This window comes from Euprymna scolopes, chromosome 20 (genome assembly GCF_053919585.1).
Source record: "Euprymna scolopes isolate OS-2025 chromosome 20, ASM5391958v1, whole genome shotgun sequence".
Classification (NCBI taxonomy): Eukaryota; Metazoa; Mollusca; class Cephalopoda; order Sepiida; family Sepiolidae; genus Euprymna; species Euprymna scolopes.
Window position 1 is genome coordinate 62,119,818 of NC_136501.1, and position 20,000 is coordinate 62,139,817.

The window sequence follows — 20,000 nt, forward strand, 5'->3', positions numbered from 1 at the left end:
ACCATGATACTTGACTTTTGTACGTTTAACTTCAATTCAAATGATTATGTAAAAAATAGTTTCATATTCTCAACAGTTGCTTCTTCGATAAGACGGTGGTGCGCTCGAATGAATGTTTCTGCCTGGAGCGCACTTGATCCACGATACTTGACTTTTGCATTTCTAACTTGTGAAGCCATTATTTACAGATAGATAATTTTATAAAAGCTACAATAGATTCTCTACAGTGCAATATAGATTGCAATGCCCTATAGAATAAGACACAGCATGGAGGCATGTGAAACTTCCTCTTGTTCTTTGTTGGAGGGGCTGTCTAACTAGAGCAGACAATCGATTTGATTAAGAAAAAAAATGAAATATTTCACCGATTACAATCAATCCAGACATTGGGTTTCGATTCTAGTAATAATTTTTTATTTTTAAATATATATTTCGTACAAGATTATAAAATTCTTTTAAGATTTTAAGCACCAAATATCATTTGCATTGACTCTTTCTCTGCAATATCTACTTTGCTCTTCTTTATTATTTGTTTAAATTAAAAATTTGTATAAAAAGGAATATTAAAATTTTGGTTTCATAAAAAATAAAATCTGGCCTGGAAATGTTACTTATCTAAAGGAGTTGCAGAGATATTAAGCATAAACATGTACAGCTAATAATCTCTAATATAAAAATATTTTTTCTGTGGCAATTTTCAGTATTAGCTTCTAGCTGCTACGTACGTATGTACGTGTATGTGTGCGCGTTCGGATATACACACCTCAATATATAGGAAAGTGTGATGCATCTGGAGAATTTGAATTGCCTATTAGACACTGTTATAAATTGTTTTCGATCTCACTAAACAAGGGTTAGTCAGGACATCACAGCATGAACATCCTTTATCCTACGTGTAAACATTGATCAAATATTCAAAATAATAACATCCGAAGCGTTTAATAAAGCAGCCTCTACATGGATATGTATTGCTTTTAATACGGGGATATGGTTTACCGGGTTTGTATTACTATACACGGATTCGAAAAAGTTGTCAAAAAACAAATATATAACAAATTAATGTTATCAAAGGCAAAATAAATTACTTTTCTACCTCACTGGATAATTTTTTAGTGTTTTTATTTAATGTAACATGTTTATTTAGCTCGGAAAAACAGTCTATACTGATGTATTTGAAAATTAAAAATGGCGCCGGACTGTTGAACACGGTAAGTTTGGGAAAATGAGTTTAAAATTAAAAAAAAAACTACACAAAACATATGATACACGAGTAGAGTCATATCGTAAATTTCAAAATATATTTTACCTATTTACTATGCCTCCCCACGGGACAGAGTTAGACACCAGGGTCGTTTATTAACGTGGAGAAAAGGTACAAAAATAAAAATTGTCTCAGTCGTGAAGGATTTCTCCTCCACCGAAAGAGAACAAGAAATAGAAGTGCAGCATCTGAAGGACAGATACTACACTTTGATCTTGACCAAAAGGCCAAGAAGATTCAATATATTGTAATTAAGCTACACAGAATTCTTCGCGTTTCAATACGGTAGGCAATGATCAGTCTAAAAGCGTTTGTAGCCTTAAGATTAAACTTGGACATTCTATGTAACTTAATTGCTATATATTTCCAAATGAATATATATCTATAAAAATGAACGTGTGTGTGTGTGTGTGTGTGTACATTTCCCTACGCAATAACTGTCAATTTTTAGTCTGCAGACTCGAAATTTGATATACAGGTTCTGTGATTTGGGAAAATCGATGTGATCGGCTTTTGGCCAGAAATTTGGCGATTAAGGGGTCAAAGTTCAACGATTTGGCCTTTAAGAACTCTACCAAACTCCTCCGATAATTTTTGAGTCTACGCACTTGAAATTTTAGATATAGGTTTCTTGGACATGGATCTAACTTGATAACTTGATTTGAGCAAAAAACAATAAATTTTAAGGGATCATAATAGGGGTCAAAGTTAAAAAGAATTAACCTCTGCGGTCTATTCTAAATTACTCAGACAATTTCTGGTCTAAATATTTCAAATTTTACATAAAGGGTATTCAGAGATAGGGCAAGCTTTTTTCATCAGTTTGGGTCGCAAATTTTTAGTTACCAATATATAAATGTATGTATGTATGTCTGTTTGCATGTCTGCCTTAAACTTTCAATGGAGGCGACTGATTTTACCAAGATCAGTATCGTTTTGAAGTTCGACCTTTCATACGACAAATATCGAAAAATTGGCTAAAAACATAAATATCTTCCCCTTCAACTAGGCACTTTTCTACAGGGGGGTCACTTTTTTCGCCGATATTTTTGAAAGCTATCCTCTCCTTTAGATTGTCTAGTCTTAATTTAAAAAAATGTCGCTTCCAGTTTGGCGGTGGTCGTAACAGCATAAACGTTAGGTTTTACCCCATTCTTTTCCTCTTTTGCGGTACGGGTTTTAGCCTGCCTTCCTACTACAACTTTTTTTATTTTTGCTCACCATACACATCCGGGGAACGCCGGGCTGAAATTTTAGTATATATATATATATATATATATATATATATATATATATATATATATATATATATATATATATATATATATATTACTAGTCTAGCTGTTGTCTTTTTAAAGGGTAAGATCAAAAATGTTCAAAATAAGTGATTTTGAGATTATATCGTCTTCCATTGTCACGAGAAAACTTTTTTTTATGATGATTGAAAAAAAAAGTAAACTCAGGACGCCGCCAAGGCAATATCGCAAGCACTAATTAAAATTAAGGAGACCCTACTATACGCACTACTAAAACCAAGTTTCCATCTCTTCTTTCTCATAGGGAAAACAATTTTTAAGTAAAACAAAATCGTCAGAATCCACAGGAGCGTTACAAAAGCAGTAAACAGTGTTATAAATACGATTATAGTTATACATTGTATATTTATATTTAAATCAGTTTTTTTTTTTTTTTAACTCAACGGGGATAAATTACATTTATTTGTAAGGAAAGCACGTTAAAATAATGTAAAACAAAAAATATTGTTGACTTTGTGCATGCTTTGAATAGCAACAGTGGCTTTTAATATCGAACTTAAGCCAGGGCGGCCATAAGTAAGCAGACGATTTTTTTGAAATCAGAAGTCAGAAATTGGGTGTACAGTTAAAACGCCCAAGCAAACATGTTGATCTGAGTTTATTTATATATATATATATATATATATATATATATATATATATATATATATATATATAAGAGAGAGAGAGATGAGGGGAATAAGGATAGGCGTGGAGTAAATTATATAGGAACTGTATTATATTATCAATCAATAACAGTTACAAAAATAGGAATAAGCGAGAAACCTCTTTAGAATATGGCATTTGGAGACTAACTGCTTCTCGTTAGAAGAGGAGAAAAAGCCAGCATTGTTCAAATCACAACACCGACTTTGAAAACTTCACAAGAAATGAAAAATTTTTAGGTTAGAATTGGAAAAAAAATTAGAGGGATGGAGAGGTAATATAAGAAGCGAAACAGAAAAAAAAACCCAGCATATATGAAAAAGAGAATGACTGACGCGTATATATGTATGTATGGAAATAAAAGTTTATATTTAGAAATAGATATACCCCAATTGAGACCGATAAGACATAAACAAGAAGATAGGTCGATAGACCGATGACTAAACACGAACTAAATGAAATTGGTAACTTATATAAGAAAGAAAAAAAGAAAGAGGGATAAAAATATTTATGTAGACTATTTACTGGAACAATAAAACTTCACTCATGTGTCGTAAAATAATATTTTATGGTTTTCAGCTGACAATATATAAACAACGCATGCATATGTGCGAGAAATGTTTGGCATGACCTTCAGGGACGGAGAGATTTATAGGCAAAAAAGTGATGAAATCGTAAAATAAAATCAAACCGAAATTTTATATATGTACGCGTGTATCTATCTCTCTCATATATATATATATTACACACACGAATACGTTTAGCTCTCATATACACACATACATCTGGTATATATAGCTCTCAAATACACACACACATATAGCCCTCACACACACACACACATCATATATATAGCTCTCATATATATCATTCAAACACGATAGTGTTTGTAATATCTGGTTAAGTGGCAGTTTTAGTTATTTTAAACTTTAAAATTTTCATCACTCACTCATTTTCTCGGCCTAATTTTTAATTTTTATTAATTTATTTTTTTTTTTTACAAGGCACTTATCAAGGCCCGGAAGCCATTCAGGGATAAGGGTTATTGTAAGTACAGTACGTTAGTGTGGATATTTATAGTATCTACTTAAGGGGTCGGTTTGTCAGGAATTTGTTTACCTTGGACTTGAAGACATCCAAATTGTAGTCAGGAGGGAAGCAAGCAGACGGAAAAGAGTTCCACAGGCGTGCAGTTCTAAGAAAGAAGCTTTGTTCATGGAATCTACGTTTTGATTTAGGCATAGATAAAGAGTGGGGAAAGTTTTTGACAGTGGATTCAGCTAGACGGGTGTTTTTCGTAAAAGATTGGTGAGGGGGGGGACCAGAGATTGGAGTTCAGACGAGCACCTGCCATGGAAATAACGATAAAGTTTTCAAATATTTACAGTTTATAGATCACTTAGTTATACTGTAAAAAATAATTTTCAATTTTCGTCCAGTAAAACAAAAGTTATGAATTTTCTGTTATTTAAAATCGTAAAAATATGTAAGGAGATGAGCGACGTTTTTTACGACTGGTTTCTATAGCAACCACGTCGCTTCAGCGACTACTGTTGCTACAAATTTGAAAAGAGAAGTAACAAGTGCAACCGAGAGAATGAAAGCATGAAGGGGAGATAATTGGAGGGATTTTATTGAAAGCAGACGAGTGTCGTACATTGTTATTACATATGTGTTTATGGAGGCAAAAAATAAGACTGAAATTAAACAAATAACAGGTGAATTTATTGGAAGCCTGAAAAAAATCATTGATTACAATAGAAAAATGCGAGCATGAAAAGTAATATGGTTAAGCTTAAACATGGAAAAGTAAAGGACTAGTTGTTAAAATTTGAAAAGAAAAGGACAAGATATTCTAGGAAAAAAAATATAAATTTATAACTTAAAATATTACAGGATTAAGATTTTTTTTAAATTCAATTTATGACATTATATAATGAATTCTTAATGCTGCATTGGAGTTCTTTTTACTCCCTTTTACTATTAGAGAGCGTAGTGTAAATGTTTGATAGTAAAATTAATGTCACTCTCAATATAGAAATGTTCGAAACGTTCGATCAGTAAAGATGAGGTCGATGATAATTCAGATATCGTTAGGGTGAACAAATTTTAAATTTACCCATTTTAACTGAATAGTCCAAAATCATAAGTCAATCCGTCGACCAAGTATACAATTTAAAATTGATGCATTTTAAAAATCAGCACTCCGATTGATTTCAAAAATATATACTTGCGCGTATAGTAGTGGAAGACACACATTTCGGGCCGGGATCAAAGTGTAGTATCTGTTCTGCAGATGCTGCACTTAAGATAATTTGTACCAGTCAATGGAGGGGAAACCCTCTATACTGAGACAATTATTAGTTTTGGTAACCAGAGTGCCCCCTTTTTGCCTACTTTTAGGGGAGCTGGTTTTTACCCCACATTAAAAACGGCCTTGTGCCTAATTTGCTTTGGTGGGGAAGCAAATAAATACAATAAATGCACACACGTGTGTGTGTGTGTGTGTGTGTGTGTGTGTGTGGAGAGAGAAGTTTAAAAATAAAACTGATGAATCTGAAAAAAAAAACAATTTTCAAATGTGTACGTTTCTTATATACAACATTGAAAACAGTAAACATATGTTTATTGGTTTGTTGACATTTTTGTAAATACACATCCAGCTTCTATGCGTGCTCACACACGTTGGATTATGTGTGTGTGTATATATATATATATATATATATATATATATATATATATATATATATATATATATATATATATATACATACACACACACAGGCTTGGAAGTTAAATACGTATTATCGTTTATTCTCGATAAGGTTCTATCTTATTTGGATAACGAACACGTTATATTTTCAGGATTTGCCCTGTCATATTTATAAGGTTCTCTCGATTTTAAGAGTTCTGTTTTTCTATTATATATATATATATATATATATATATATATATATATATATATATATATATTATAAATATATGTATATATTACGAGCTGCCCCAGCGTAGAATAAACACCCCCTCCACCCTATAATAAGAACAGCTTTCGGAATAAACACCCTCCCAACTTCCGCCATATTAAGAACGGTGTTTATTCCGAAAGCCGTTCTTAACATGGAGAGGTTGGGGTGTTTATAATACGCTGGGGCACGTTATGGAAATTTGCATATATATATATATATAGGAAATATACCTAGCAAAATTTCTTGTTTTCAATTTTTATATTTTTTTTTAAACCAGGAGGGGGATATTCAAGTGTCTTTTTTCCGATGAACATAAATCTGTCTATGACGAGTAGGTTGATGAATTTCCATCATTCAACGAAACATGTGTAAGTCGAATTATACTAATAAAATAAACTGAATATGATATAAATAAAATTTCAGTTTGGTAGGTTTATTTCCAATATGTATGCTCTGAAAGCGTAAATAAATTTTTATTGAGCTTAATCAAGTGTGACGATTTGAAAAATTATTTAAATATGCATTAAAAGTATATATTTCTTTATGATTGAACGTGTATAATATATATTATACAGGTATAAGCCTGATGAATCCTAGCGTGGATGAAATGCAGAATATTCTGTGTAGTTTAATTGCCATATATATATATAATATATATATATATATATATATATATATATATATATATATATAACTACTTCATTTATTCACATAAACCTAATATACGAAAGTATAGATTTATGCGTAAACTTTAAGTATTTACTTCAAAAGTGCTCAATACGTAGGTAGAGCTAGTTAGCAATTTATAAAATATATATGGCGACTAAGCTACACTGAATATTCTGCGTTTCATCCAACTAAATATATACATAAGCCTGACGAATCCTATAGTTGGATGAAACGCAGAATATTCAGTGTAGCTTAGTCGCCATATATATTTTATAAATTGCTATATTAATATATATATATATATATATATATATATATATATATATATATATATACACCAACTTAAATGTATTCAAGAGATAAAACCCATGAATTAAAACGAGGTTATTAAGAGTGCTCAATAAAATAGAGGAAAACATAATATAATGTTTTTATTCATATAGACAAATATTACAGTTGTTACACTGGACATGCTAAAGTTTCGGGCAGTTGGTTTACTTTGCTTAGCCTGATGAGCGACTTTTTAAAAAAATTTTTAAGAAAAATCAACTGTCCGAAACATTACCATGTGTTAGTGTAGCGACTATACTATGTAATATATATATATATATATATATATATATATATATATATATATATATATATATAAGCACGCATAGCAGCTGGATGTCTATGTACAAAAATGTCAACAAACCAATACACGTATGTTTACTGTTTTCAATGTTGTATATGTGAAGAAACATAAACATTTGCAAATTGTTTGTCTTTTTTTTTTCAGATTCAGTTTTTTTTTTACTTACTTCACACACACGTGTGTGTTTATATAATATATGTGTCTGTTATTACTATACACACAAGTATATATATATACTTATACGCATTATATATGTATGTATGTATGTATATATATATATATATATATATATATATATATATATATATTATATATATATATATACTTGTGCGTATAGTAATAACAGACATAGATATATATTATATAAACACGTGCGTGTGAAGTAACAGACACATATATATATTATATAAACACACACGTGTGTGAAGTAAGTATTTAAAAAATATATATATATATTTATATATATATATATATTTATATATATATATATACACACACACAAATAAATATATACGTGGCTAGATATAACACAAAGTAGTTTTATGGGTCGGGTCTCTTTGTATATAATTAAAGTGTATATATATATATATATATATATATATATATATATATATACACTTTAATTATTAGGTACATTTATATGATTGGACAGAGGATTCACTAAACTAATTAACCAATCATTATGAATTTTAGAACACAAAATCCAAATGTGGATTTAAATTATTTTTAAGGGAGAAGGAGATGACAGCCTTTCGTTAATATCTAGTCATCTTCTGATTTTTGTATAATTTTTACAATGATTGTCAGATATCTCTGCATTTAATTTTTGTGTTAAAGATGATTTTTAGCGGTCATAATACGAGTCCAACTACACATTTGAAAAGTAAAACATTTCAGAATTAAATAATATTTTATATATAATTAGACACCAGTTAATTAACATTTTTCATTGTTTTTTTTTTTTTAAACAGCTTATGCTTGAGTTTTAAATTTTCGAAATTTGCTAGAATACAAATCATGTGATAAATTTTCATGAAAACTAAGAATTCTACGCATTCCTATACAGTAGAACCCAGACATACTGCATTAAAAATTAGTAAAAAAACAATACTGTACAGTTTATAATACACGTTTATATAATCAAACAACGTTATAAATAACACTGCAAGGCGGGGCAAATACCGTACCAGGAACCGGAAAAACATCGTACTCCACATCGTAACCCGAAAAAAACAAAAAAAAAACAACAAAAACGTATTCTAGGGTTCTTATGTAATGTGATCCAAATTTAAATAAGATTTCTTGAAATACGATGTTGTAATATAGTTTGCGATGGAATCAAGTGTTGCAACACTATTTTCGGTGAAAATAATTTTACCTGCCTTATGACCGGTATATTTTTAATATATATACACACACACACACATATATATTATATATATTATATATATGAAAGCGAGTTCTTTGGGTATACACATATTGAATATTCACGTGCGTATACACAAACATACAATCGTAAGTATAAAATCAAAAAAGATAACGAAACACCAAGGTCTCATGTACGACATGAAAAAAAATAAATAAATAAAACTGAAAAAATAAAAAGATCTTCGTCATTGCAGTAATTTTAGGGGCAACTGAACACATGATAAAGAATTCCGAAAGTTACTCAGCGAATATACCCGGTGAACCAAGTGCAAGGGAAATTCAAACAACTGCACTTAAGGGGACGGTTAGAATCTTAAAATAATCTCTAGGCTGGAATATATGAGAGCGTATGAATATCAGGCAGGATGCCCCATCTTGAATAAACTGCTACGTACGTATGTACGTGTATGTGTGCGCGTTCGGATATACACACCTCAATATATAGGAAAGTGTGATGCATCTGGAGAATTTGAATTGCCTATTAGACACTGTTATAAATTGTTTTCGATCTCACTAAACAAGGGTTAGTCAGGACATCACAGCATGAACATCCTTCATCCTACGTGTAAACATTGATCAAATATTCAAAATAATAACATCCGAAGCGTTTAATAAAGCAGCCTCTGCATGGATATGTATTGCTTTTAATACGGGGATATGGTTTACCGGGTTTGTATTACTATACACGGATTCGAAAAAGTTGTTAAAAAACAAATATATAACAAATTTTATCAAAGGCAAAATAAATTACTTTTCTACCTAACTGGAAAAATTTTTAGTGTTTTTATTTAATGTAACATGTTAATTCAGCTTGAAAAACAGTGTTTACCGATGTATTTGAAAATTATAAATGGCGCCGGACTCTGTTGAACACGGTAAGTTTGGGAAAATAAGGAAAAAAAAAAACTATACAAAATATTGTTAAAAACCCACTCAATATGTCAGCCTATGTTACAGTAGCATATTGAGCGAGTTTCTAACAGTATTTTGTATAGTTTTCTTTTTTTCTTTTTTTTAACTCATTTTCCCATACTTACCGTGTTCAGAGTCCGGTGCCATTTCTAATTTTTAAATACATCGGTAAACTCTGTTTTTCGAGCTGAATAAACATGTTACATTAAATAAAATCACAAAAAATATCCAGTTAGGTATAAAAGTTACTTATCTTGCCTTTGATAACTTAATTGTTATATATTTGTTTTTTTGCCAAGATTTCCGAATCTATGTGTATAGGAATACAGACCCGGTAAACCTTCTAGTGATGTTATCTCAAGTAATACCATTTACCTGGAAGCTTCACCAGAATAGATGAATTATTCTCATAGAATCCGGTAAAACAGATCACCGCAAAAGAGAAATCATCATTTGTACTAAATCGTTTAAGAATCTTTATTGAACCTTTGAGTTCCTATGCATTTCATATAGAAATAAAGTGTTAGCGAAAAGAAAAGAGCTCCTTGGTTTCTGAGAACATACTGAAATAAAATAACATTTAGAAGGAAATATAGGGTCATACTTGTTCATAGAGATTGAAAAACCAATCTTGTAAATCTTTTTGCGTTTTTATAGGGCTCAATAATAAATAGAACAGTGTTTGGTTTGTTTTTTTTTAATATAAAATTTTAGATCATACAAATATATTTTGTTATAATGCTCATGAAGGTTTAAAGTAGTGTTGGGACGATTGATCGGAATCGGGAATCGAAATCAGAAAAAGTTTGTACAGACTTTCCGATGCCAAGGTGATCCTTTTAATTGTCTTGTTTTTGTTTTTTTTTGTTTTTGTTTTCTTGTTTTTTTTTATTTTGTTTAAAGCTAAAATCTCCCATTGCTGGTAATAATGATAAAATAATAAATATTTATTTATCTTAAACCGCCATTGAAGCTAAAATCGATAGATCGTCCCCCACAAGTATATTTTTTATCTTTATGAAAGTATCTGCACATTTAACGCGTGTTTTTACGGTAATCGGAGAAAAATACAACTGTATAGATAAATATTTAGAGATTTATTAAGATTCGTAATCGGAAATTGTATCGGAATCGGGAATTTAGTACGGAATCGGGAATTGTATCGGAATCGGGAAAATATTGGAATCGTCCAATCACTAGTTTATAGTTAAAGCGATGTCAAACAAAAACTTGAACAAACCCTAAACCAAGGTTAGTATTGAAAGATCGTGTGTTTCTCAATTTGGAGATGAGGATGGAGTATTCCGCAAGGACCCCTGGAGTCATAAATAAAGTACTTGGTAAGATTCATTTGTAAGTGGCACCCTTCTGGAGGTTGACGGTACCCTCTTCAGAGAGGGCGGCACTCGAAATACTGTTGCGAATTACTTATGACTTCCACTCAAACATGGCTAACGGATCGTGAATTAAATAAGGGGTTCCACTTGAAATTCCGTGCTAATTCCAGAGTTCTACAAGATAAATCCTTATGATGTTGGAGGTTACATCGAACGAAACGTTGTGAAAAGGGCAATCAAGATGAGAACAATAGTCCAAAGAATCCAAATAATGCGAATATTGCCTTTTAATTTTTCGAAAGTTTAGCTTGTCTAAGCTGAAACATGTATTCACATGTGTAGCCAATAATATAATTACGCATAAAGCACACACACAAACACACATATATATATACACCCACATATACACTGCTCTATGAGTTGAGTACATTTAATGTAAAAACAATATTTTTTTAATATAAAATAAACTCGGTATTTTTTTACGTTATCTAGTTTGTAACAAAAAATATATATATATATATATATATATATATATATATATATATATATATATATATATATATGTGTGTGTGTGTGTAAACAAATAAAGAAATACACTATAATTCCTCCAGAGTAAAGTTAGATAGAAGGTCGCTATTTCATCTGTCAAAAATGCAGCTCCTTATAATTGATAAAGTCAACAATTTTATATTACCTTAATCTAGAAGGCTTTCTCCAACGTTGATGGGTTGCAGTATTAGAACAAATTATATATATATATATATATATATATATATATATATATATATATATATATATATATATATATATATATTTCTCGTACCTACAGACACTAGTGTTTAATGTTTACTCAATCATTAGTGGATAAAATTATAATTACTGCTAATTGGGAGAATCGACTTCGTAAACTAGCATCTTTCCACCAGGCCACCGACAATTAACAGATAAACGGAAGAATATAACATTTTTGAATATGAATATTGAGGGGTTTTTTTTGTTTTGTTTTTTGTATTGCACCTACCAAAATTTTTCACTGAGGATGTGTTAAAAGATAAGTATGATTTTATTAAACAAGCTTTTAAAACAAACTTTTAAAACAAACACCGTCTTGCGTCGGTTGTAATCCAATAACTTGTGTATTTTCTTCATTTGGAAGTCGATTTTTAAAAAAAATTATTTAATCCTCAAATAAAAAATATATACACGTGTGTGTGACATTGTGATAACGTCTTGGTATTTGTTCGTTTTCTTTTTTTTTTTTAAGCGGCAAACTTTAAATTGACAATATAGTTTCCTTAATTGGAGATTTGGCAACTATCGATTTTTTCTAGTTTTACCTTGGTTTGCTGAATCACCCTGAAAAGATTGACACCCGAGCAGCGCTTGTAGATTTTGTAAATGTTTTTTTATTTATATTTGATGAACGAATAATTTCACGAAATGAACCTGCCAACTGCACACATTTTCCGGGTGATTTAGCTACAAACGATTATTTTCGTTGTTCATATGCAATGAACATATCTACGCCGATAAACAAGACACTATAGACCATTTGAAGACAACATTCGACGCATTATTGCCGAAATACAGACTTATTTAATGCCTAGAGTTTGTGAGAATTGGACCAAGTGAGAATTATCCCATATATATGTGAAACGCAAGGGTCATATGTCTAAAATTATATGTTAATTATAAATGGCAAAAATTAATATTTTTGATAAACCACATATTTGTATAATAAAATATTGATATATATTAATGTTTAATAATATTTTTGCCGTCTCCTAGATAAACACCATATATATATATATATATATATATATATATATATATATATAGGACGTTGTTTGATATGTATAACCATGTTTTGATGATATCCAGGCGATAAAAGATCCTTTCATCCGAAAATAAATTAATTCATGTTAAATTGTACATATTGCTTAAATCAATTTCTGGCGCACCCATATTAAAAATGAAATAAACGCATCTGTATGTGTGTGTATATATATATATATATATATATATGTTTTTGCCATACGTTTTGGACTGAATTGTATTATTTATAGGAAAGTGCATTTTTACCTACATACGAGTTGGGAATAATTTCCCTTTTACTAAATTGGCACCCCCAAATGCTGAGCGGCATATATATTGTTTTTAAAATATCGACTGACACGTGTTTCCTCATATCTGACTTATATGGCTAGATTCAGCCACTCTGATGAGTCGTAAACGACGAAACACGTGTCAGTGGATAATTATATTTTAAAAATTATATATATATATATATATATATATATATATATATATATATATATATACACACAGGATGAGCTAAAGGTGGACAGCAAATATTCATTAATATAAATGTCCTATTACATATAAGTGTACGTATACGTGATGTCTACATGTTTTTTTTTTGTTTTTTTTTACTATCCACCTACTTTTGACTCACGCATATAAGAACACAATTTAAGACTTTAAATTATTGTTTACTTGAATTTTGCGTTTGACAGGATAAGATTTCTTATTTCACTATCTGGTCGAACACTAAATACATGTGAAGTATAATTTACAGTTTTTCATTGTGTCCTTTAAAGGCCAGCTCTATTTACTATTTCGGTTGTATTGAGTTTGTTATTATTATTATTTGTTTGGGATTACTATATAATTATCATTAATATTCGCTTTAAGTTTACAGAAGCTTGTGGCTTGTAATCATGTATATATATATAATAATAATAATAATATATCCCCGATTTCGAATCTCGCTAGATACAGCCACTCTGATGAGCCGTAGATATATATATATATATTATTTTTAAAATGTAATTATCCACTGACACGTGTTTCGTCGTCTACGACTCATTAGAGTGGCTGTATCTAGCGAGATTCGAAATCGGGACCCAACGGTAATGAGCCTAAACCCTTACCCCTGAGCCATCTCGCCGACTGTCTGGATATATCGCGATTTACTTAGATGTTTTGTTTTGGTTTTAGCGATGAATTCAATCATTTACGAAAGTGCATTTTATACCTAAATGCGGGTTGGGAATAATTTTCCCTTTTAACCAATTTGGTACCCCCACATGGGGAGTTGTATATATATATATATATATATATATATATATATATATATATATTATTTTTGAAATGTAATTATCCACTGACACGTGTTTCTTCGTCTACGGCTCATCAGAGTGGGCTGTATCTAGCAAGATTCGAAATCGGGGATATATTATTATTATTATTATTATTATTATTATTATTAAGAATTCCGCTTTTGAATATAAGCGTTGTTGCCTGAAGAGAAGAGGTCTCTTGTCACTAAAAACTAGAAGACCGAAACATGCTCATGACTGTGTAGCAATAAATTACTGCTTATATAAAGACAAATTGAAAAACCAAAAGTCAATTTTTTTTTGTTTTAATTCGCTTTATAGTTGTGCAGTTTAGCACACTCCGTAGTTTTCACACAAAACTAAAATGAAGGTTTATAACTATGTATGACAATTTACATGCCTTGCGAGAAGCAAAGTTATACATACGACCGTTTATTTTTAAGGTGGGGATATATCTAGCACTCAGAAAAAAAAAAACGAAAAAAAAACGAAGGCATCTTGGATGGGACAAGAATTAAAAGTTGCTCCAGTTAAGGAGGCTTTCATCGTCCGATCGGGTAAAAAGAAGTACTACACATCGAGTTTGCGACAGAATAAAATACCCATCAACAAATTAAGCATAAGGCCATTAAAAATGGTGTCTATGCGTTGAGGGGGGGGCAATTGGTATTTATTTAATCTACATTACTTTTAGCAGGAACGTTCTGCGGTGGTCAGCACAATTCTACGTTTAATCTAGAAATCTAATCTTAATGTCTTATTTAAAATGCCTCTAATTTTTTAAAAATGTATTTATTGTATTTATTTGCTTCCCCACCAAAGCAAAGGTCGTTTTTAATGTGGGGTAAAAACCAGTTCCCCTAAAAGTAGGCAAAAAGGGGGCACTCTGGTTACCAAAAGTAATAATTGTCCCAGTATAGAGGGTCTCCCCTCCATTGACTGGTACAAATTATCTTAAGTGCAGCACTGCAGCACTGCAGTATCTGCCGGAACAGATACTACACTTTGAGATATTAAATCTTTTATTCATGTTAAAAATAGTCAAAATCAACGATGAACAAAACACTTAGGCACATTGCATTTATTTGCTTCCTCACTGAGCAAATTAGGCACAAGGCCGTTTTTTAATGTGGAGAGAGAGGGAGGGAAAAGGGGACCAGCTCCCGATGGGTGGGAAATAGGAGATGGATAGTGACAGTTGGTAGGAAGGGTTGCCCCTACATTGGCCAAGGTCTTATATGTAGGGTTTCCCCCACATATGGTCTTTGCTTGCAGTATCTGCCGGAACAGATGGTATTTATTTGCTCTCCCACCGAGCAAATTAGGCACAAGGCCGATTTTTAATGTGAGGAGTGAAGGGAGGGAGAAGGGAAAAAGGGGACCAGCTCCCGAGAGGTGGGAAATGGGAGCTGGTTAATGGTCAGGCATGTGGGGTTGCCCCCACATCTGGTCTTTGCTAGTCATAGCTAGTCATAGCTTGCAGTATCTGCCGGAACAGATACTACACTTTGATCCTGGCCCGAAGGCCAAGAACAACAGAAAAAAGGCAAAAGTATATTTATGTATAATTATTTTATTTATAAATATATACGTATACGTTTGAAATAAAATAGGGTCTGGGATAATATTAACAGATCCACTCAGTTTTAAAAAAGAAACAATTTAGTGTGTTAATGTTAATACAGGCTAGTTTTTTTGTTTTTTTTTTAACAATATTTTCAAGTTTAATTTAAGTTTTATGAAATGTTTTTATTAAATCTTAAGGTTAAATGGTTAAAATGCACTGGCGGACCACCCGAAGACTTACCTTTAAGAAGTTGATTACGGCGAGGTTGAAAATAAGAAAACACCTTTCGGAATAAACACCCAAAACCTCTCCATGTTATAACGGCTTTCGGAATAAACACCCTTTGCAGATTGGGCAACCGGTGCACATTGGCCGTCTTCGAGTGGTTCCTCCAGTGCACTTTCACCGGTTAAAATACAGAATAGGTACAAAACACCCTCCCCATGTTAAGAATGGCTTTCTAAATAATAACGTTACTATTTCAGCACATTTCAATAAGTGCACTAGTACACAATTTTGTTTATGTTCTTTAATTAAGAACATTGATTGGGATTTAGAGTTATAAATTTGAACAACGCAAGTGTTCCATTAATTACGTCACTTTAAAAATCTTCTGTAAATTTTTAAGGTGCTTATGCAGAAAAGGTACCGTGCGATTTTTTTTAATGGTATTTAAAGCGAACTTCAAGTTTTACTGGGTTTTTGTTCATTAAATTGTTAGGTAAAATTATAGAATAGTTAAAAGTCAGTCTCTCCATGTTAAGAATGACTTTCTTAATTACGCATTTGTTCCAGTACGGTACCTTTCTGTACACAAGTGCCAAATTTACATTCAGGAAATTTCTAGTGCAACTTTAATATCAGTAATACTTATGCAGAGAATGTACCGTGCTATTTTATATATATATATATATATATATATATATATAGTATTTAAAGTTAAATTCAAATTTCACGGTATTTTTTGTTTATTAAATTGTTAGGTGAAAGTATAGAATAGTTGCAAAACACCCTCCCATGTTAAGAAGGGGTTTCTTAAAATTAGTGTTATTTCAGCACTGGTCATATTTAACATAAGTATCTACAGTTTTTTTGTTTTTTTCATAAATTTTTTAAAGTTCGGCGTTAAATAAAAAAAATAACTTTTTCTTACTAGTATTAATTGTTGGGCAGCGTATACGCAGAAAGCTCAACTTTAAAAATTAAATTATTCTAAAAAAAAAAAAAAAAATACATCGTTATGATTAAATTATAAAAAAAAATCTGAAAATGCGACTTTCTTAATATAAAGAAATGTTTTCCCAACCTGCTCAAATTTAAATGTAACGCGAGAAAACATTTTGTTACAAAATTAAGGTACAATACCGACTTTAAATCCGGTCTCTATCTCAGTATCCCCTTACGTCAGTGCCAATAGGGGTTGTTTAGAGCGAACAAAAGTAGAAGCAAGTATTTTATATGCATTTCTTCATCTAAATTTGATTATTGGGAAATTATTTGAGGAACCAGAAAAATCCCCGACTCAAAATCAACAGCAAACGGTGTTGGGTCAAATTCACTTCCTGTTTTGGGTCGCTTGCCCTTTTGTTTTGCAAAGTTTTGTACTTAGATTCATTTATTTTAATGTGAACAAAGTGCAGAAAAGTTTTTTATTATATGTATGTATGTATGTATGTATAAGCCTCCAAACGTTAAGAATGTCTTTCTAATTTTCAGCAATGTACTGATAGTACTAAAATAACATTAAAAAAACAAACATTCTTAAGGGACAGGTGCCTTCTGAACTATCCTGGACTTTCACGTAACAATTTTACTTGGGAAACTGAAACCGGAAGTTGTATTATGAAGTTTACCACTTCTACAGAATATGAATCGTGCTAAAAATGTTAAAATAGTATTTTCGAATTAAATTCAATTTTTACGGTATTTCTTTTCTTTATTAAATCGTTAGATTAAAGTGCAAACAAGTAAAAAAAAAAATGTTTGTCATTGTAAAAAAAGGTTTCTAAATAACGTTATTATTTAAACATGGTCCGTATACTGCATGAGTACCAGTGTTTACTGTTTAATGTCAAGAACTGAAGTTGGCTATTTGCTTCGAACTTTTGAGTCTGAGATGAATCCCGTTCGCCGTTATTTGTGTATATATATATATATATATATATTAGTTGTGTTCTTGCTATTGCTTTTTATAATTGAAGAGTGCACATCGAATGACATGTACGCAAAAACTAACCCGCTAGGTAGAGGATAATGTTCTGCGGGGGGAAAATACAAAAATAACTAAACTGAATTGAATTAAAAAGAAAATGCCCTCCCCTACCCAATGAAGAAAGGAAACAATACGAAAGTGTCAGTTTACAGGAAAACATTAATGGTCTGGTAATATAGGGGGGGGGCAAACGTTTAAACAAAGCATTATATATATATATATATATATATATATATATATATATATATATGAGTATTACTATCTGCTCGTTTATTATGAGAACATTAATATTTTCCGTAAACTTACACTTATGGCTGAAATTATCTTTTAGATTCGGGCGTGTTTTTATTTTATAAAACAACAAAAAAAAAACTTGGTACTTATGCATCTGTGTTAACGCGCCGAGATAACGTTATTATTAAGAAAACTATTCTTAACATGAGGAAGGGAGGGTGTTTTGTAACTATTCTGTGCTTACACCCAATAATTTAATTTTTTTAAATCGTAAAAATTGAATTTAACTTAAATTTTACGTAAAAAAAAAAAAAAAAAAACAAAAAAAAAAACGCGGTAACAGATGCATAAGCGACCAACAATGTTTAAAAATAAAGACAGGTATAGATTCTCAAACTTTGATAAAAGTTCGGTATTTTTGTTCGGTCTATAGGATTTTGTACTCCCATGCATCATCTTGGTGTTATTTACATAAGCGACGGGTCGAGGCATTTCTCTTTTGTTTTTTCTTTTACTTTTTTTATTTGTTTAAATAATTAGTAAAAGGGGACCTGGTTATATTAAACCGGGGTAGGGTGATGTTCGGTCTTAAGTGGTATTTCTGGGCATTACCTCCTCCGTTTCGAATAAAAGTTTAGAGGTATTACCGGTCACCTTGCGAGCCCCTAACAATGAATATCCGACAGGATCTACAGGGGAAATCTTGCAGCCATCGAGTTGCATCCCATTTTGTTTAAAGGCAAGATCTTTCTGGCCTCATCCTCGTTCAATGACCTCGTCATCTAGTCTTGGAAGGGTGAGGGGGAAAGGGAATAAAAACAAAGAGAAGAGGGGCAATCTTTAACAATTGAGCTCCCAAAACAAAGATGGCGGAAGTGGATACTGTTGATGTAAATAAGGAAGAGAAGTCACCAAGCATGAAACGATGAAACGAAATATTAAACCATACAGATATATTTTATTTCAGAAATTTATTTTTAGTTTTAACACTTGTGTTATGAAAAACTTTTTTTTTTTACATTTCTATAATTTTTAATATTTTAAATATATTCATATTCGATTGAAAAAAAAATTACTTCAGTTTTAACACTTGTTTTACGATGAGAAAATAAAGTTTTTAAAATTATTTTTTTACATATCTATAAGTTGTTTTTTTTTAATTAAATTCTTCCACAAGTTTTATTACATAGTTTCGTTATTTCGTTTCAAGCTTAGAGTCTTCTATTCCGTATTTCCATCAACTGGGTCCATTTCTGCAGTCTTTAAGTTTGGGAACGCTAGTGTTAGATATCGCCGGAATGTGTACCCAGATAATTTCAGTTTTTATTGAACCATCTCAGAGTATTGGCGAACAATCCAGAGTCAGTCCCGGAAATAGCTGAAGTAGTTTACGATTCGAAAAATCGCTTTAAGTTTTTCAACTTTTATTTGCCGGGTGAGAATGTGGTTAATTTATTTTAACCCTAGCCAAATAAATTTACTTTTTTTTTTTTTTTTTTTTGTGGCTTTAAAATAGATATTACATGAGATTATTTCAACGTGGAGATATTGCGCCCCTGCCTCTCAAACAACTGAAACTGACTGCATGAAGACTTGCAAAAAATAAAAAATAATAATTATAATAATAATAATAATAACTTACCAGTTGATGAAATATTTGTGTAGATTTTCGACAAGCTTTCGTCATCCATTTAGAG

At 31.1% G+C, this 20,000-nt stretch overlaps 1 protein-coding gene across 2 annotated transcripts in view; it reads right to left on the bottom strand.

The window, feature by feature from the left end:
* Nucleotides 1-20,000, bottom strand: part of LOC145241443 (LIM domain transcription factor LMO4.1-like) — a 332,041-nt gene that overhangs the window by 311,075 nt on the left and 966 nt on the right. For both annotated transcript variants that reach the window (XM_080104402.1, XM_080104403.1), the window contains exon 1: nt 19,946-20,000. This exon is cut by the window's right edge. In XM_080104402.1, the coding sequence (XP_079960528.1) occupies nt 19,946-19,994 (49 nt within the window). In that variant the 5' untranslated portion in view covers nt 19,995-20,000. The remainder of the gene's footprint in view (nt 1-19,945) is intronic.